We start from the raw sequence: 21,332 nt of genomic DNA on the forward strand, positions 1-21,332 counted from the left end.
GGGAAAATAAAAATCCCACAGTCAAACTTGACCTCATTAAAACGGGCACCTGCCAAATCCAAGTAATTAAATAAATCCAAACGTGTTTCCATTAGCATCTCGCGGTGGGGCAATGGTTAACGTCGCACGGTTTTTTTTTTTTTTTTTTTTTTTTTTTTTTTTTTCACACTTTAATTTGCAACTTTGCCTTAACGGTTCGGGTTCGATCCTCATACTTACCTACCAAAACATTTTTTTTTTTCTTTTTTTTTTTAACCCCTCCACCCCAGGAGTTTCCACACACACCTCCAAACACCCGGGCAACGCCGGGTACCCCTCGCTACTCTTATAGATATCTAATTTGCTTCGCTAACAGTATTTCTGTTATTCAAACATTCCTTTTTGTTATCAAAATATTTCTACTAAGTAAACACTGACAATTGCACACGGTCAGGGTACCAGGCAGCTTCTGGGAACCAACAATGTAACCATCATGGAGAGATGCAAAAAAGAAAAAAAAAAACTCTCATTCCTTTGAGAACACTTACGCACGGTGAGTACCTTGTAAAGAATATACTTAGTATCCTAACTGTTAAATAAATCGATCGTCTTACCTGTTTTATTGAACTCATCATTGTGCGTGATTTTATCTTTTCCTAGTAGTATTTTTAATTATCTTATTTCAAGTGAAATCGTTGCATTTGTAGTTTTCTTTTTTTTTTTTCTTTTTTTTTTTTTTTTCTCGAAGTGTTGACAAGAAATAATTAATTCTCATCTTTTGGTGATTCGTATTTAATTTTTTTTTTTTTTTTTTACCGACAATGTTCTAAAGCTCACAACTGAGGGAAAAATGTCAACTTTTTTCTTTTTTTTTATAAAATGAGCCAAGTAAAATTATTTAAATAAAAATAGGCTTAATAGAACAATATATACTTTATTTTTTTTAACAAAGTTTGTTTTTAAAATAACATCTGAAGAAATTTGAACGATTATAATTTCAAATCTTAACATAAAATTTGTTGCATAATTAGGATTACACTTATTTAACAAAAATACAGAAAAATTAGTGCTTGTCTATAATTGGCCCGAAAAAATTTTTTACGAGAAAAATCAGAAAAATATCTTTATAATGTACTTGTCGCTGCATGGAAATGTCATATTCCAAAAATGGCGTAAATCGACCTGGATTTTTTTTGATTTTCTTAAAAAAAAAAAAAAAAAAAAAAAATTTGACAATTTTGTATTTTAGAATAAAAAAAAAAATAAAGTCGATTGTCTGCCCTTGTTGATCCTATATTTCCGACAGGTGTCGTTAGTAGCGTATCAGTCTCGAACAAGATGGCATGAAGCAATTCTTCGCTAAAACATGTGATATTTGATTTTAAAAATAATAAAAAAAAAAATTTAAAAATTGATTTTACGTAATTTTTGGAATATGACATCTTCATGCAGTGACAAATACGTACATTACAGATTTTTTTCTGATTTTTCTTGTAAAAAATTTTTTTTCGGCTCAATTATAGACAAACACCAAAAAATCTATATGATGTACGTATTTGTCACAGAACGAAGATTTCATATTCCAAAAATCATGTGGGTTTGTCTAGTAACTTTTCTATTTGGCTAGTAAACGAAAATAGTTGTCAAATATCAAAGATAAGTTTGTCTCTAGAGTTCTGTTATCTGAAAGAAGTTGTTTCCATTTTGGTGAATTTTACTGGTCCGTTGATGGTTTTCGTTGTAATATTATAGCAGCAGCAGCAACTCTATTATAAACAACTCGGCTAAGTTAGTCGAAACACTTCATTTACATTCCAAAACGAATTTAAAAAGTTGAAAATAGATTGAAAATGTTTTTAAATGTTATAAAAATTCTGTTATCAGGAAAAGCAATGATTAAATTCCAACTAAAACAAATTGTTTAAAAAAATGTTTGAATGGACAAATAAATTGACGATGTGAAAGTTGACTTTTTGGTTCGTTTATCAAATAGTGACTCCTTTAAAAAGATTTTCTTTTTTTTTCTTTTTTTTTTTCTTAGGTTTAATTGACTTGGAAACTTTATCATCGCAAATTACTTTCTAGTAACCAAATAAAAAAAAATATATCTATCTTAGACAATTACATGTGAACATCTTTAAAAAAAAAAAAAAAAAATGTAAAGTGAAAAATAAATGTTAAGTGGGAAACTCCGTTTGTGACAATTAAGCTACAGAATTTTTGTTGTGCAGATTTGTCAGGCTATTGCATGGGGTCTATGTTGCTTCATGTTTTTCTGTTCCTGTGGTACTCAGTTTGCTAGTCAACCAATCAGATTCTTATCATAGCTAATGCGCAACGGTTTATTTGACCTAATTCACCTGTTTCTTGTTCTTTTTGACGGATGGGTTTCTCTTTTTATTGTTTTAGGAAATGACCTGGTTTTAATCTGAATTTTTTTTCACTTATATTTTATTTTATAATCGTGTATTTATGTTTTGTGTGTTTTTATTGTTTATGTGCATGTGTTTGAGTTTTATTGTAATTCACTCTTGCAGTTTAAAATATTTTAGGATAACTAATTTCTCATTCGAACATAGTCTACATGAGTCTTCTAAGTTTCTACATCTGCTAGCTTGCCATACTCTTTCTCACTCTACGATCAGCAATGGTCCATTTTCCTATTTATATTAAATGAAATGGTTTACTGTTGGTGATTTTATGGTTATGAATTCTGAATAGCCCCAGCATAGTATAGATTTTTTGCTTGATGACCAATATTTTTTACTCTTCTACCTTTTTTTTCAGAGTTGTTTGTCGATTGAAGATGATTATTGCGTAACTGCAGTCGCTCCGAAAGACTCCAACACCTTCAAGAGTAACGTGCACGCTAAAACCAAAGGCATCCATAAATTTAAATTCTCTAAGGTTTTCCGAGAGTCTACTACCCAATTGGAGTTCTACAACGGCACTCTCAAGAGTTTGGTCGAAGATTTCCTGGCGGGACAAAACTGTCTTGTCTATGCGTATGGTGTCACAAATGCTGGAAAAACTTACACAGTTCAAGGTAAGCCGTTGTTAGGTCGTTAAATTTTCAGTGCTTGTTTATTTTTTAAAAAATAAAAACTTATTTTAAATCAACAGATTTCAGGTGCACTTGTTGTGTAATGGGATACCAAAAAGGGGTCTGTTGTGTAATGCGTACCACGGGCCCCGAAGGATAAACGATTAATCGGGAATTTGAAAAATCGGAACTTTTGAAAGTATTTGAATCAGAAAAATTTGTGCCTGTTTATTAATGCCAAAAATGATTCTTTTAATTGTTTTTGATTTTGTTTAAAGAAAAATCTTCCACTGCAGGTGATGACAAAATAATGATTATAAATTGATTTTAAACAACCAGTGAAACTAAAGTTGATTGATCATTCCTCACAAGTTTATTTTTACATTTAACATGTTTTTACGGTGATTGTGTAAAATAACTTTATGGTTAATTACTTATAAATTTATAAATAAGAAGAATTGTGAATTTAATAGAGAACTAATTGCTTTAGTATCAGAAAAAATATTGGAATCGTCCCAAAATTAATAAAGAAATTGAAACGTAAAAACTTTGACCAAAATGACTGGATTTAGCATTAAAAATAATCCAAAAACGGTTGTGCCGTAAATTAAAACCTTTTTTTTTTTTTTTTTTTTTTTTCACGCTATTATGATAACAGCCGTTTATATTTACTGCACCGGCTGTGATTGTTCAGTTGCAGTGTCAATTGTGCAATTTCAATCCGTGCTGCAACAAGAATTTCCCCGGCTAAATAAAATTACAACTCCAGGTTAAAACAAAGCTGCTTCCAGATCAGGCTGTTTAAAGATATCGGCTGTCTGACCTAAAATACACCTGGAAATGAGGTATTCTTCCATGTTAAATTTCACATGTGCAGGAGACTACCCCCCCCCCCTTTCCAGGTTGAGAAATTGAATCCCTATTTCAGATTATTTAGTTACTGGCCATATAAGTTGGAACAATTACATCGGGGGCATTGCCAGGGCTGCTGCAAGGAAGGTGGGTTCTCTACCATGCTAGAAAACTACTAACACCCGAAAGTATCCTGTACCTCTATAAGGAAACCATTCGCCCATGTATGGAGTATTGCTGTCATATTTGGGCTGGTGCATCGGCTACTAGTCTCTCGCTCCTTGACAGGGTTCAAAAGAGAGTCACAAATCTGATAGGCCCTGAACTGGCATCTAAGTTTCAGCCTTTGTGCCATCGACGAAACGTTGCATCCCTCTGCCTGTTCTACAAGTATTATAATGGTGAATGCTCTGACGAACTGCAAGCACTTGTGCCCCCACGAAGTGAACACCCTCGACAGACCCGACAGGCTGCAAAATCCCACCCCCATATTGTAGACATCCCTAGATGTAAAAGATCTTTCTACTCCAGTAGTTTCTTCCCCAGAACCGCTAGACTTTGGAATTCCATTCCAGGTCCCTGCTTCCCCAACTGTACTGACGTTCAGAAGTTCAAGTGCAACATGAACCAACATCTTGCTGCCCAAATCTCTACATAGTACCCCAGTAGTTGTTGCCCCTGTTAGTAGCCCCCTACACCAAAGTGGCAATGTGCCTTGTATGGGGTGAAAATGTAATAAAAAAAAAAATATGTAAGATACGAAGGATGAGATGGCACTAGTTAAAAAAAAAGGTAGTGGGTTAATGAGCCTGGAGAATGTAATAGAAATTGTTTGAGAAACCAGGGTTATAGACTTGAAAGGTAGGTGTAGCGACCATATTTATATTTTAGTGTCCAAAGTGAAAATGCTTAAAATGTACTAGTTAGATGCCCAGCGTTGCCCAGTCGTACAATACTCTATTAAATATTGTATTACGAGGAATAATTTGCCTGGTGGATTAATTTGCAAGCAAAATAAAAAAAAAAATAAAAATGTCATTCATCAAATTCTGTCTGTTTACAATATCATGTCAGCTTGATGATAAATGCTCTGGAAAAGTCACTTCTGATTAATGTTTAGTTTTATAATATGCAAACAAAAATTAAAATAAAATTGTGAGGTACTCCCGGGCTAGAACCGGGAACCATTCTATCTGTAATTGAATGCTTTACCACTGAGCTATATCTCCAGATTATAATAAATTTTTTTTTTTTTTTTTTTTTTTTTTTTTTTTTTTTGTTCAAGAAATGATTTGAAATTTTATCTTCCTTGGCCGGTGTAATGTAAAATATTCCCCCTGTGAAACTACTTTTTTATCTATAAGAAAGAAAGACTATTTTTAGGATCTGATTTTTTTTTTTTTTTTCCTCAATACTTGTCAGATGAATTTCTGTACAAAACATTTCTAAGAACACTGCCAGAAATATAAATTAGCGTTGTTAGCCTTGCTAAAGGCAGGCTCAGCCATTTCAGAACCTATAAGGAAAGAACTCTCACACGCACATACAGTGACTTTTATGTACTAGATTTTTATGCATGGATATATGTGCATACATGCACTTGAATTGATGACGATTGGTCCGAAAGTAAAACTTTTTTTTTTTTTAAACTCAAAAAGTTAAAAGCTATGAACACGGGAGTGATACCATTTAAAACTAGCAGTGTTTTCTCAAGGCACTTTTGCCAGGAATTATGCGTTTCTGCTTCTGGCGTATATCCAGAAAATCACTTTTAAAGACTAAGCAATTAATGTGAAATTGGTAGCATTACAAAGCTGATCTCACAAGTGTAAATTGTGGAGTTATCTGCCTTTTTTACAACGATGGTCCCTTTTTGCTTACTCACAAAATTTGATTTTTCTTAGCCAAAAATAAGACTACTTGATTTATGTGATTTTTGGAATATTACATCTTTGTACATGCATCATAAACCCTAAACTCTTACTACTTTGGATACAAAATAAAAACGTACGACTTTTGACAAGTGTTTCAAAAATGACTGCCTTGGGATAATTACTAGGGCTATGACAACAGCATATTCTTTTCATTGTTTTGACTCTCGAGTGTGTAGCCGTTGATATCTTATATGCTTTTATGTAGAGTGATGTGGTTCTCAGCTGATTAACTGTGTCAGATATATACTTGAGAGTGAAAATAATGAAAAGAATATGCTGTTGTCATAGTCCTAATAACTAATGGATTCTGATGCAATCCATTGGAATAACTTAAAGCTTTTAATATTCATAATTATTTTTTGTTCTTTGTCCCAGGTGATCCACAAAATCCTGGTTTACTGCCGCGGACTCTTGAGACGATATTTACTCATATGAATGGCAAACAATGGCCCGGTTTAGATCTGAAGCCGAAAATGTTTGTCGATGTTGTCAAGTTATCGCCAAAATCTGAACGTGAAGAACGAAGCAAGAAGGATCACATCCTACGCCTTGCCTCCATTGATGTAAGTAAAATCTAAAAAAGAAAAACATTTCAGGTGAAAACATTAGTTGTCATTCCAAAGGAATCCATGGCGAAATTAGTCTAAATTCTAAAAATTACAAGAAATGATTCAGTAAATGTGCTATTATGGAAGTATTTTAAATAAAAATGCAGCCACAATTACCTTCCTAGATAGCGTGTTTATAGATGGCGGATCCTTAAATCACGCCAATCTAAGTCGAGGGTTATCTCCCTTGTTTTTGGTCACACAAGACTCAATAATTCAATAAATTTTATTTTTATTTGTAATTTTTTCTGTTGGATATTTTTTATTTCGTAACTTTTGGAATTTACATAAGCTGAATCCACTGTGAAAAATTTTCCTCACTCTTTATCTGTGCCTAAATCAAAACGTAGATTCCATGAACAAAGCTTCTTTCTTAGAACTGCATGCCTGTGGAACTCTGTTTCGTCTGCCTGCTTCCCACCTGACTACAACTTGGATGTCTTCAAGTCCAACGTTAACAAATTCCTAATGAACCGCCCTCTTAAGTAAACACTTCATTAAATCTCCACACCAACGTACTGTACTTGCAATAACCCTTATCCCTGAGTGGCTTCTGGGCCTTGATAAGTGGTGACCACCATGTAAAAAAAACAGAATAAGACAATGTTTTTACCTGAAATGCGTTGCTTGAAAAGATCACTAATGTAAACAAGCCTCCAACCATTGTTTTGAAATTTTTTAGATGACGATTAATTATTCACATATTTTTTTTTTTTTTTTTTTTTACTACTACTGTTCTTGTTTTGGTTGATGTAACCTCTAATCTTCTTCCGGTGTATCACACTGGATTCTGGGTACTGGGTAGGTGCACAGAATTTCAAACGAAACACTTGATTTAATCCACGAGGGTAGCATCTTCTTATTCCATCAGCCATAGTTGGGTAGAAAGTCCTAAGTAAATTGCGATTGTGTTTGCAACGACCCATGGTGTATTCAATTGTAAATTACATTATTCTGGAGATTGGAAGCAACACTCAAAATACAATTTCGAATTACTTAGGACGTCTGCCCAGTTGTGGCTGACGGAATGAAAACATCTTACCCATCCCCCTCCTCCCCTTAAATTGAATAAAGAGTTCTGTTTAAAATTCCATTTAAATTTCCAAGTTCGACAAATAGGCCAGAGTTCGACAAGATACGCCTTAAGAATGTTGGAAATTACCTTGAGCCAAACATGACGGTAACTTGAGATGGAAACAGTCTGAAAAATACAAATACAGCTTTTGTCTTTTTTTATATATATATATATATATATATATATATATATATATACTAGCGGGGGTACCCGGCGTTGCCCGGGTGTTTGGAGGTGTGTGTGGTTTTGGGTAAATCAAAACTTGGGGGGGGGGGGGTAAAATTTTAAAAAAAAAAAAAAAAAAAAAGGTTTTGGTAGGTGAGTATGAGGATCGAACCCGAACCCTTGAGGCAAAGTTGGAAATTAAAGTGTGAAAAAAAAAAAAAATGTGCGACGTTAACCACTGGGCCACCGTGACATACAACGGAAACACGTTTGAATTTATTTAAGTATTAAAAACAGAATTGACACAAAAGTTAGCTCTGCTACTTCTATTTGACCTGATTAATGAGGTCAAATAGAAGTAGCGGACTTAGCTTTTGTTTACCCAACTTCGGCTGGTTGTTTCCCTAAGATGTTGGGGAGGGGAAAACCAGCTCCCCATTGTCCAGATTGAATGGCAACTGTCTGATATAAGGAGTTTGGCCCCACATTGATCATGATTGTTTCTGGACGTTTCCCCGGTGCGATGTTGAAGACACCGTTTGAATTTAGTTTCACTTTATTTAAACTAAAAAGCAGGACAAACAGGCGACAGAGCGAAATAGCGCGAATCTCATAAAAGTCGACGTAAATAAATCTAGAGGCGACCCGCGTTCCCAAATCCTAGATATTATTATCTAGGGGGTATATAAATAGTTCTAAGCGATCATAACCCCCTCCTTTTATATATATAGACTAGCGGGGGGTACCCGGCGTTGCCCAGGTGTTTGGAGGTAAATCAAAACTCCGAACTCAACCCTTTATTATTATTACGGGGGTACCGTGTTCGGACTCCAGCTAGGCTCTGGGACATAGTTGCTTCACCGGACAATACCTTAACTTCAACTCCCATCACCCATACAGTATCAAACATGGAATTGCACGCTGCCTACAACATCGAGCAGAGACAATAAGTAGCGACACCATTACATACCACCAAGAAATGGTCAGGTTGAAGAATACCCTCCGTCATAACTACCCTGATAGCATACTATCCACCAGACGTGTTAATATATAGGAGAATTAAACCCAAAAACCACCAACGGTCTGCGTATCATACGTACGAGGCATCTCTGAAAAGATTCAGAGAATATGTGCCCCCTACAACATCAGGACGGTATTCAAGAGCGAGTCAACACTCAGACGACACCTGGTATGAGTGAAGTCCCGCATTGAGAACATGACCAAGAACTGCATATACTCCATCCCATGCAGCTGCAGAAAGGTTTACAAGAGTGAAACATGCCGCCCCCTCAAAGTAAGGGTGGAAGAACACCAAAAAGCGGTAACTAAAGGGGAGATGGAAAAATCGAGTATAGCCAACCATGTCTGGATGGAGAGGGGATGAAGTAAAAATAATAAAGAGACTCACCGGAAAGTGAGAAAACTTAAAGAAACAGTTCATATGTTTGGACATAACAACCTACTGAGCAAACCAAGCGTAGAGCTGAATGCAATTTGGACAACTCTGAGAAAAACTTGAATAACAACATAGGTTTAACATTAACAAAAACCAAATAAGAATTGTCCTAGTGACATATGGCCAAGTGGTATTATAGACGTATCAAAGTTTAGTTACCCAAAGGTGCTGAGTTCAATCCTGAACGAAGGCAGTGAAAAGTAACATTCAAAACAGAATCAGCAACTATGTCCCAGAGCCTAGCTGGAGTTCGAACACGGTACCCCCGTAATAATAATAATAAAGGGTTGGGTTTGAGACTAACAAACGGTTCCCCAGTTCGATGCAAAACGGCCGAAACGTTGTGACTATAACAACCAAGATGAGGAAGTCAGTCCGACAATCTCAATAAATGAAAACACCTCATCTCAAAAATACAGACAATTACAAAACATTGTATGGTTTTGAGGAAAAGAAAGGAATCCAAAAATTAAAATATTTTATTTTCTTTTTAATAGGACTTTGACACTACAAGTCTTTTAGCAGACAGTGGAAGAGAATCCGGTCCTTTGGAATTAACGGAAAGAAGTCAAGGTAAGAAACTTTAAAATTTGGCATGGCTGTGTAATATCGGAGATACCAATATACTATTTTTAATTTTCTAATATTAAAATGATACTAGCAGGCCACTCGGCATTGCCCGGTCATAAGATACGCTTTAATATGATTTTAATTTATGCAAACTGTATTTATTTTTTTTTTATTTATTTATTTTTTTTTTTTTTTACAAAGGCATCACCACATTATCAAGGCCCAGAGGCCACTCAAGGATAAGGGTTAAAAAGTGTACAGTAGAAGTTGGTCAATATAGTAATCATTAGTAATGAAAATTTGGTAAATTTAATAACTTATATGGAACGGCTCATCAAGAACTTATTTACTTTAGACTTGAACAAAACCATATTGTAGTCAGCCGGAAAGCAGGAAAACGGAAGACAATTCCACAGGCGTGCAGTTCTAAGAAAGAAGCTTTGTTCATGGAATCTACGTTTAGGTTTAGGCACAGATAAAGAGTGGGGGAAATTATTGATAGTGTTTACAGCTAGACGAGTGTTTCTTGTGTCTCCATTTATTATTATAATAGACAATTTTCTATCAATTATTATATTGAATCTAATATATAATGTGATAAAAAGTAAAGACTTGGGTACCATCAGCTAGAATTGAAACTAACATACAACTCTCTACTTTCATTCCTTAGCCTTTCAGCCACATACTTAGACACGCGCACACACACATTCACCTATCTCTTTTTTTTTTTTTTTTTTTTTTTTTTTTTTTTAAGATGGAAATTGCCAGATCATGGAAGACAAGCAAGGTCCAGTTATATAATTATATATATTAGAACATTTTTAAAATATTAGCAAAAAAAAATCAAAATTCTTGTGAAATTGCTTTGTATTATTTACCAGTATTGTCAGTAGAAAAGTTACATCCCTTTATCACAAAACTACCCGATGTTTTCCACATAGTTTAGAGATGATTCTGAAGTGAGATTCAAAATAAAATGAACATTATTGTTGGGAAAACTATTTAATCGCTGTTGGTCGGCCAAATATAAATGGATCGGGGGATTGTAAATACGAACTAAAAACGATTCAAAATCATTGAATAACAAAGCAAACAGTCTGAAAGCAGAACTGGTAAGATGCAACCAATGTAAAGAAAATCTAAGCCAGTGTCATTTTGATATCTTCATCTCTTGATTCCCAAGTAAGATTTATTTTTAGTCAAGGTAGTTGTCTAAACATTCAACTAATTTTGGGTGTATCTCAAAGATTGATCCTTAGACCTTCATTGTTCCTGATATTCATAAACTACATTCCTGATAAAATCTGGTCGGAGATGGGTATATTTGCTGATATGTTCTATAACATAAGGAAAAAAAAAATGTACACGGATCCAAGACAATGTTTGACATGTTAGAAAATTATCTCCAGTCTGTAATTGAATAGACATAAATGGTTGATAACATTTAATGCTACTAAGACAAAGCTCCTTTCCTTTAACAATTAAAAAGAATGTTTCCAACCACTGATTGCCATGGATAATAACTAGGCCTAGGACAACAGCATATTCTTTTCATTGTTTTGACTCTCGGGTGTATATTCGTTGATATCTTACATGCTTTTATGCAGAGTGATGTGGTTCTCGGTTGATTAACTGTGTGTAACTGTGTTGGATATATACTCGAGAGTCAAAACAATAAAAAGAATATTCTGTTGTCATTGCCCTAACAATAATACTCTAGCTGAAAATTCATCGTTCAAACTCTTCGGCTTAACATTCTCAGGCAGCGTGAATTAGAACAAATAGAAGACATTGCTAAGGCTGCTGCTGAAAGCTAGGCTTCATCTACCATGTTAGAAAAATACTTGCAGCAGAGAGTATTTTATATTTCTGCAAATATACCATTAACCGATGCATGGGATGTTCTTGTTATATATCGGCCAATGCATCAACCGCTAGTCTCCGCCTATTGGACAGGGTCCAAAAAAGTCTCCAATCTAATATGTTCCACACTATCGGCCATACTCCAACCTCTGTCCCGTCACCGCAAAATTGCATCCCTGTGCCTATGTTATAAGTTCTCCAATTGAATGTGCTTTGAACTCTTAGCACTCGTCCCATCTAACTTGACAAGTAACCAAATCTCACGATTTTACTGTAGAGGTTTGTCTGATATAGGAGAGCCCATTACTGTTGTAATTTCTTTTGTCGATCTGTTAGATTTTGGAAGTCTCTGACTGTACTAAACAGCAATAGTTTCAATGTAATGTGAACAAATATTTTCGTTAACTCCCTACTTTGGCATGGTCGCTAAATCCCGATGATTTAGACTACAATAAAAGTCTCTTATGTCATGTGCCTTGTTTGAGATGAATATGAGTTGGCGAGAAGGGGAAGTAGTTCCTCTTTCGATATTCAACACCCTCACCCCCGCCAATATCACATAATTACTCTTTTCCAAATGAGTTTTGGTCTTGAAAATCCTTGAAAGTAAACGGTGTTTGTTAATTTGAAAACCTCCGCTAAAAATGTAGGTTAAAAACAAAATTTTTTAAAGTAAGAATATCCGTAAGCTGATTTTTTTTTTTTTTCAATAAATGTTTTAGAGATAAATTTTTGGCGCTTCTATACTACTGGGACGGAATTTCGGAATTAAAACTGAATTTCACACGAAAACAGTGATAACTATGTATTCTTCATATTTTTAAAATGATTATATCCAAAAATTACGAAAATCGATAAGGTAGAAAATTATTTATTAAAGAAAAAAAAAAAAAAATAGAATTTGATGAAAACGATCGTAAAACAGTTCAACAGGGAGGTAATTTTCCGTTCAAATTAAACAAAGATGGCAATTTTTCACCTAACAGGATTTTTAATAATTCAATAATATTCTGGTAATTCCAACTCAATAATTTGGAAGCTACCATTGTAACTTATTAGAATTGACAAAAAACATCAGCTGAAACCATTTTTTTTATCTGAAAACTCCATTTGTCTACAAAACTGTCCCAATTCTGTAGAAGTACAGAATATTTTTACAGAAATAATTAATATTGAATATATTTCTTTTTTTTTCCTTTTTTTTTTTTGTAAGATATAATAAATGAAAATGAAAGATAAAATGACTTAAGAATTATTTAAAAAAAGAAATAATTGAATAAAATATAAAAATAAAGAAACTCATAGCCACAAGTAGCATAATAAATCAAAGGACACATAATATTACTTGGTTTTCAAAACGAGTAAAGAAGTTTCATTCGACAAGGTTTTCAAATAAACTATTTACTCCATTTGAATAAAAAAATATAATACCTGACAATGAAAGACCAAATAAGAACACAAAACTGGACTTTGATTGCCCTTCTTGGTGCAGTGGATAGAGGCGTTATGGTTCCAGATGAGCATTGTCTGAAGATAGTGGTTTCAATTTTACCCAAAGCAGGCCAGAGGATTAGTTGGCCAAAAAACGTGAGACAACTACGAAAGGCTGTAATTACTTGGGATACAGTTACAAGACTCGGTAATAGACTTCGTGGCTTAGTGGGGGATGCCCTTTTCTCTTCCCTGCAACCTCTCTTCCACAGAAGAAACGTTGTGAGCCTGTCTTTGTTTTATCGTTACTTCCATGGCAAGTGCTCGTCTGAGCTCCAATCCCTGATCCCCCCCCCTCACGAAAAACACCCATTTTGCTGAAATCACTGTCAATTTTCCCCACTCTTTTTCTGTGCCAAAACCAAGACGTAGATTCTATGAACAAAGTTTCCCACCTGACTACAACCTGGATGTCTCCGAGTCCAACATAAACAAATTCCTGATGAACCGCCCCCTTAAGACACTTTATCAAATCTCCAATACTAACGTACTGTACACGCAATAACCCTTATCCCCGAGTGGCTTCCGGATCTTGATAAGTGGGGACCACCTTGTAAAAAAAAAAAAAAAAAAAAAATTTAAATCCTGTCACGGTTAATCACCTGAAGAAGACCAGAGGAAGAGTTGGTCGAAACGTGGTGAAACAAAAACTATAAAGATGAGGGTAACAGTCTGCAAAAAAAATGTTATATCACCCAATTTTTCTTGTAGAATACGAACGCTACTGAAGTGTTGTCTAATAATAAATGTTGCTTTTCTTTTGTGCAGAATCTGAAATCAACGAAGAGGAACTGCTTCATGCAATCAACTTGAACGAAACCCAATATACAAATCAGATAAAGTATTCGGTATGGATCAGCTTTGCCGAGGTTTACAACGAGCAAATATTTGACTTGCTTGAAGAGCCCAACCTGAAGAAGCGGACATTGCTCAAATTGGGCGAGGATATGAACGGCAACCCTTATATTAGAGGTTGGTCTCAACCAGTTTTTTTTTTTTTTTTGTTACATTTTTGTATTTTTTTTTCTCATTAAAACTGAATTTTACGAAGTACTCTATTCATTGCAACATTTTTTTATTGCATTTTCACCCCAAACAAAGCACAGTGCCACTTTGGTGTAGGGAACATAAATTGCAGGGATACTATGTGGGGAGTTGAGCAGCAAGATGTCTTTTTATATTACACTTGAACTTCTGCATGTCAGTACAGTTGAGGAAGCTGGCACCCGGAAGAGAATTCCAAAGTCTAGCTGTTCTAGGGGGAAAAAACTTAGAGTAGAAGGCTTTCTGGCATCTGGGAATCTCCATTGCGTAGGGGTGGAATTTTGCTGTTTGTCTGGGGGCATTTATGTCGAGTAAAATACTTGTAAAACAGAGGGATGCAACATTTCATCGATGGGACAGAGGTTGAAGCTTAGATGACAGTTCAGACAGTTTGGCGACTCTTGAATCCTGTCCAGCCCAAATGTTACAATCCTCCATACATGGGCAAATTGTACCTTGTAGAGGTACGGGATACTTTAAGGAATAAGTAACTTTCTAGCATGGTAGAGGGAGCCCACCTTCCAATGTCCTCTATGTATCTGTTCCAACTCCTTTTCCCTGTGAACATTTAAGCCAAGGAGTTTGAACGAAGTACTTTCAGGTAATGTCCTATTAGCCATGACTATTGGTGCTCGAGAAGGTTTCTTGTAATTATTAAAGGAAATAAGCTTAGTCTTGGCAGCGTTGAAAGTTACCATCCATTTCTGTCCCCATTCCACTACAGATTGGAGGTCATCCTCTATGGTTCCTCCATTGCCTTGGATTTGTGTTTATTCGTTTTCTCTTTGTGCCTGTTATAAGGGTGGTGTCGTCTTCAAATATACCCATCTCAGACAATTTTATCAGGGAGGGCATTAATGAATAACAGAAATAATGAAAGTCCAAGGATTGACCCCTGAGGTACACGCGCATTTATATCATGTTGTTTAGATGTGCGAATGTCGAGGACAACCTGGATTCTTCTCTTATTTAAGACTAGCGAGGGGTACCCGGCGTTGCCCGGGTGTTTGGAGGTGTGTGTGGAAACTCCGGGGGGGGGGGGGGGGTTAAAAAAAAAGTAAGCATGAGGATCGAACCCGAACCCTTGAGGCAAAGTTGTAAATTAAAGTGTGAAAAAAAACCAAAAAAAAAACGTGTGACGTTAACCATTGCTAACGGAAACACGTTTGAATGTATTTAATGAGTTGGATTTGGCAGGTGCCCGTTTTAATGAGTTAATGAGGCCAAGTTTGACTGCGGGATAGTATTCATTTACTACGGAACGCTTTTTATTTTTATTTTCCCAAGATGTTATAGGAAAAAGACTGACCCACATGCGGCGAGCGACAAATGTTGAATATTTATCCTCCCGAAATCGAACAAATTAAATAGACAGGCGAGCTTCGTTGTTAACTGTGAGATATTACGATTTATGTGATATAAAAAGTTTTAAAAAGTTGTGAACCGACTGACAGCTTCTCTGAAAAAAGCCTTTTGTAGACAAACAGAAAAAGCGAACACACATACATACATTTTCGCTTTTATATTTATAGAGGGATTTAATTATGTTAAGTATTCCTCCAGTAACGCTATACGATCTGATTTTTCTGAGATGACCCTCGTGCCATACCCTGTCAAAGCCTTTTTATACATATATATATATGGTTACTGCCCTACCTTCCCCTGCTTTATCCAGTGCATGATATGTTTAGAGATTACACTTAGGCTATCTGCAGTAGAACAGTCTTGCTCAAATCCATATTGTTGGTCGGACAGAAGGCTACCAACTGTAAGATGGTGAACTAGTGCTTGATAAATTATGGATTCAAATATTTTGTTGCGGAGACTAATGGGGTAATAATTTAAGGGGTCATCACTTCACCTTTTTGTCTTGGTTTAAAATGCAGAATCTGTTCTGATGCTACACGTTTGATTTTCATCAGCACGATTTATATAAGTTCCGTCAATGAGACTCGTTTTCTGATTCCGTTTCATTTGTAAGAATCTTGTCCAAAATGTTTGACCAGTTTTGTGATAACTTATTAGTGAGCTTAAATGTTCTGTTTGAAACTTTTGTCTCTGGCCGTTGAGTAAAATGTGTAGGCTTAACTACTGCAACTTTATCAAGACGTCTCACTCTGCACTTACTAGGCACCAACACCATTACCCAACACTTAAAAGCTAGATAGTCTTGCTCCTGCTTTGTATGTGTCATTTGATGATATTAAATAATTTAAAAAATTTTATTTCATTTTTTTTCCCCCCCCAGGACTGACGGAGGTGAACGTATCATCAACAGAAGAAGCCTTGAAATTGATGACGATTGGGCAGAAAAATTTGCGCAAAGCATCCACGAAACTGAATCATAATTCTTCTCGAAGGTATGAATGTCTTCCTTAAAGACCCCTTTTCTTCTGAAGATTAAAAAATATTTTTTAATTTGGATTGCTATCAAAACGTTTGTGCTTCTGCTGGATGTCAACTATATATATCTAAAAGGCAAAACGGGTGCGCGAGTTTTGGTATGTCCAACAAAGGCTTTTTTTTTTTTTTTTACGGGCTTCTCGGGGGCAGGGGGGTTACTATCGCTTAGAACTTCTTATATACTGTGTAGATCGTAATATTTGCGAATGCGTGCTGCGGCTAGATTTCTTTACGTCGACTTTTACAGAATTATTGCTATTTCGGCATCTCACGTGTTGGTTTGGCTTTTTTCGTATAAAAGTGATACTGATGTGAAACTAAAGAGCGTCCAGAAAGCAATCGACGTTTGGTCAATATTGGGGAAAACTGTCATACCTGACAATTGCTTTCATTTGGACACTCCTCTAATAAAGGGGAGCTGGTTTTCCCCAACACGTTGGGGGGGAAAAAAAAACAAACCCAAAAGAACTACTCCGCAGTTTAAATAAGTGCGGAATTTAATTTTCTTTGGCCTGATTCAGTTCGTCACTCACCTGCCACCTGTGCGTTTATAAACGTTAAAATGAAATTACTTTTAATTACTTTCCTTTTGTGGACGAGCGGTAAGTTATCAAGTTTTTCGCCTCAACGTTCCGGGTTCAATCCTACATACTTACCAGATTTTTTTTTTTTTTTTTTTTTTTTTTTTCAAACCAGTTTTTTTTTTTGTTTTACTTTTTCTTTTACATCATGTTGGCTGATTCTTCCCCATCCCGATTATGCGAAAAAAAAAAATATACAAAAAAAATACCTATCAGACTCGTTTTTTGTGTTAAGTTTTGTATGTTCTTTGTTTGATCTCAAAAAAAAAAAAAGTTTTTGCAAGCGGATCTGAAACGATAACATCTTGTTGGGAAGGTAGCCGCGTTTTGAAATTCACTTTTTTTTAATTGGGTTAAATTCTAGATACGCACCGTCTTGACACTTACGCAACTTACCTTCACTCTTGGTCTGAAATGGAACACATACATCAAAATGGTTGCCAAGATCGCTGGAAAAATGGATCATTCTACTGCTCCAGTAGATATCTCACTGCCGATGCGGCATAATCACGTTGACACACCGGTTCCCGTTGGATCACCGATGTTAAGCAACGTTGAACCTGGTCAATACTAAATGGGTGACCATTTGGGACTTTCAGGTGTTGTATGTGCTCTCCGCTTATCTCAGCATTGTTTCCAGTCGTCCTGGTCTTCTCCTTGCCACTGGACCCAAACAGTACCAATTCAGGAGAAATGTGGTTGGGAATGTGCAACCCTTGCCTCACAATTACACGCACACAGCTGTCCCTACAGAGGTATCCCTTGTCTTTTGAGACTGAACGAAAGCATTGGATCACTGCCAATGCAATCCTCTACCTGTATTAGAGCCAAATACATTCTAGGATGAAGTACTGTTGCCACATCTGGGCAGGAACTGCTTGGTACACCCTATCCTGCCTTGATATAGTTCAAAACTGGCTTTCAAACTAAGATGATACCCTCTTCTCTGCAACCTCTTAACCATAGAAAAGACGTTGCAAGCATTTCTCTGGTCTGTTACTGTTTTCATGGCAAGTGTTCGACTGAGCTCCAATCTATAGTTCCCTCTTGCCAAATTTTTGCAAAACCTCACAATTAGCTGCAACCACTATCAACAATTACTCCAACTCCCTGATTCCATGAACAAAGTTTCTTTCCTAGAACTGCCCACCTGTGGAACACTGTTCCATTGGCCTGCTTCCTGGCTGATTACAATATGGTAGCCTTCAAGTCCAATGTAAACAAGTTCTTGTAGAGCCGTTCCCATAAATGATCCAAATTCTACCCAATTTACAACATTAATGATTGTTATACTACCTATCTTGCATTCATTAACCATTATCCTTGAGTGGCCTTCAGGCCTTGATCAGTGATGACTCCCTTGTAAAAAAAAAAAAAATTGTTTTAATTGTTCTATTTTTCTTTCTTTTTTTCCCAGTCACTGCATTTTTAACATCAAATTGCTACGGATTTTGAACCAAGAAAATCCAAAAGTTGAAGTAACCACGTAAGTTGACCTTGAATAACCTCATCTCTCTTAATTTCACTTAATTGCTTTCTCACAAGGTTTTTTTTTTTTTTTTTTTTTTTTTAAAGAATCCTACTTCCTGAAAATTGTTTTTCTGGAATCGAGGACAAAATAAAAATTGCATCAGTCTAGGAGTTTTTTACCCCAAAAAGCATTAAAGCCGACAAAAATTTGTGCTGAATATCTAAGGTTCGTTTGTCATACAATAGTTGTCGGCACTAGAATGACGGAACTACAATTTTTGCGATCTAATGAAAACTGTCGCTTCTGCTCGATTATTTAGAAAATACAGCAGCATTCACCCTAGGCAGGTTGAACCAGTTTCGCACAAAGGACAAAGTACTCTGGGAATATCAAATTCTCAACTGGTCCAGTCTTTAAGCGACGTCGAGCCTGGCCAGTATGAGATGAGACGCCATTTGTGAATACTAGACGTATGTTAACTTCCCATGAGCGAGATATATATATATATGCCGCCTGGAGGCTTATTTGTGAATTTCATATTCCCTGTAAACTTCTTCCTTTGGAGGAAGCTGGCATGGTTTGCCCTGGACTAGTACCATACTAAGTATAAATTGTTCTTTAATTACAATTTAGTTATTTATTTTTACCTTTTCCGTTCTTTCTTTTTGTCTGTCTTTTTGCTCTTGCATTTTATCGGTTCGATGCAAAAGTTTTCGTTGTTTTGCAGAAATGAAAATTTAAACCATCATAATTTATTTTGTGTATATTTTTACTTGAACATATCGTGATTAATTTTCATATTATTGAAGCATCGTTCATCTTTATTTTTTCTTTGTTTTTATTTTATTTTTTTGCAATATTCTCACATATATCGACATGAAAACGACTTTTAGTCAACAGAAATGATAATGCTGTTCCTCACACAGCACTACTGACAGAAGATATCCAAGGCGAATTTTGTTGGGAAATCTTGTCCCATCCTGCCTATTCTCCTGACCTAGCTCCCTCAGATTATCAGTTATTTTGAGGATTACAAAACCATTTGGATGGTCTTATTAGATTAACATCACGAAGACATTGAACACGAGTTTGATTCCTATTTCACATCAAACCCAAAAGAATTTAACAGTGGAATGAGGTCAAAAATGGATGGTAACGTTCAACGCTGCCAAGACAAAGCCCATTTCCTTTAATAATTACATGAAACGTTATCAACAACCAATAGCTATGGTTAGAGATATTTTACCTGAGAGCACTTCGTTCAATCTCCTTGGCTTAACGTTTACAGGAAACATGAGTTGGAATAGATTCGTTGAGGTCATTGCTAAGGCTGCTGCAAAGAAGGTGGGCTCTCTCTCGTGCTTGAAAGTTACTTTCGCCCATGTATGGAGTACTGCTGTCACATTTGGGCTGGTGCATCTGCTACTAGTCTCTCGCTCCTGGATAGGGTCCAAAAGAGAGTTGCCAACCTAATAGGTCCTGAACTGTCATCTAAACTTCAGCCCCTGTCCCACCGATGAAATGTTGCATCCCTCTGCCTGTTTTGCAAGTATTTTAATGGTGGATGCTCTGAACTACAAGCCCTTGTGCCCCCTCGATGAAAATATCCCCGACAAGCAGCAAAGTCCCACCCCTACACAGTTGAGATCCCTAGATGTAAGAAAACCTCTTACTCTAATAGCTTCTTCCCCAGAACTGCAGGACTTTGAAATTCTCTTCCGGTTTCCTGCTTCCCCCAACTGTACTGACATGCAGAAGTTCAAGTGTAATGTGAACAGACATCTTGCTGCTAAACTCCCTATATAGTACCCCTGCAACTTAGGTCCCTGATAGTTAGCCCCTACATCAAAGTGGCAATATGCCTTATTTGGGGTGAAAATGTAATTTAAAAAAAAAAAAAAAAAAAAAGCGACACACAAGCTCGATAAATGATAAATTCAAGTTAGAGAGCAAAGGTCGTTATTGTTATAAATATTTTTCAAAGTTTTCTATTTTCAAGGTGAAAATGAAAATCTGCAAAAACTTCTGCATCGACCGAACACATCCCGTGTCATTTCGTTTTTTTTAGATAAGCATTATTTGGATTCTTCAGACGACGTTTCTCATTATTTTCACAACGTTTCATTCAATGTAACGTCTGACCTTCAGGTGTATCTGTGTAGAATTTAATTTTATTTAGATTTCTGAGTTGAAGCAGAGGCACCTGGAAGTCAGATGTTACATCGACTGAAACGTGTAAATAACACTAGAGATAATAGTAATGCGAAGAACGCAAATAATACGAACATCTTGTGTTGTTAATTTTTTCGAATAATTCGAAACGGTAAGGAATTAATGTCTTCATCATCGTTAAACTCGTGCATGTTCAGCAAAGTTTTAAAATTTAAAAAATTTTCTTGTACAAAATCAAACATCGGAAAATATTCAAAGATATAAACTTGTTGACCTAAACTGCACCAAATATTGATTTTATGCTTCCTTTCTTTGTAAAACTCAATCATGTTCTGCAAAGTAAAAAAAAAAAAAAAAGCAATTTTCTTGTACAAAACAAAATGAAATCAAACACCATGAATGTTTTTGAATTTTAAGCATAAAATATTTTTTGAAATGACTGAATTTGACATTAAATAATCTGAAAAGGTTTGATACGCCATAAAACAAATTTTGTTCATATTGTATGAATCTGAAGATTTGATTGTTGGCATTTGTTTCCTTGATATTTTTCTTGTCAGAATTCTTTTTAGAAAGACCTGGGGTATTTATGGGAGGGATCAAGTGAAGGTTGCCAACATCCTAA

At 35.7% G+C, this 21,332-nt stretch overlaps 1 protein-coding gene across 1 annotated transcript in view; it reads left to right on the top strand.

The window, feature by feature from the left end:
* LOC145269849 (uncharacterized) overlaps positions 1 to 21,332 on the top strand; it is a 169,739-nt gene that overhangs the window by 24,619 nt on the left and 123,788 nt on the right. Inside the window, exons 3-8 of the mRNA XM_080125576.1 lie at positions 2,767 to 3,025; positions 6,184 to 6,371; positions 9,610 to 9,685; positions 13,805 to 14,008; positions 16,329 to 16,440; positions 18,482 to 18,550. Coding sequence (XP_079981702.1) covers positions 2,767 to 3,025; positions 6,184 to 6,371; positions 9,610 to 9,685; positions 13,805 to 14,008; positions 16,329 to 16,440; positions 18,482 to 18,550 — 908 coding nt within the window. The remainder of the gene's footprint in view (positions 1 to 2,766; positions 3,026 to 6,183; positions 6,372 to 9,609; positions 9,686 to 13,804; positions 14,009 to 16,328; positions 16,441 to 18,481; positions 18,551 to 21,332) is intronic.

The sequence above is a fragment of the Euprymna scolopes genome, chromosome 45, assembly GCF_053919585.1.
Source record: "Euprymna scolopes isolate OS-2025 chromosome 45, ASM5391958v1, whole genome shotgun sequence".
Classification (NCBI taxonomy): domain Eukaryota; kingdom Metazoa; phylum Mollusca; class Cephalopoda; order Sepiida; family Sepiolidae; genus Euprymna; species Euprymna scolopes.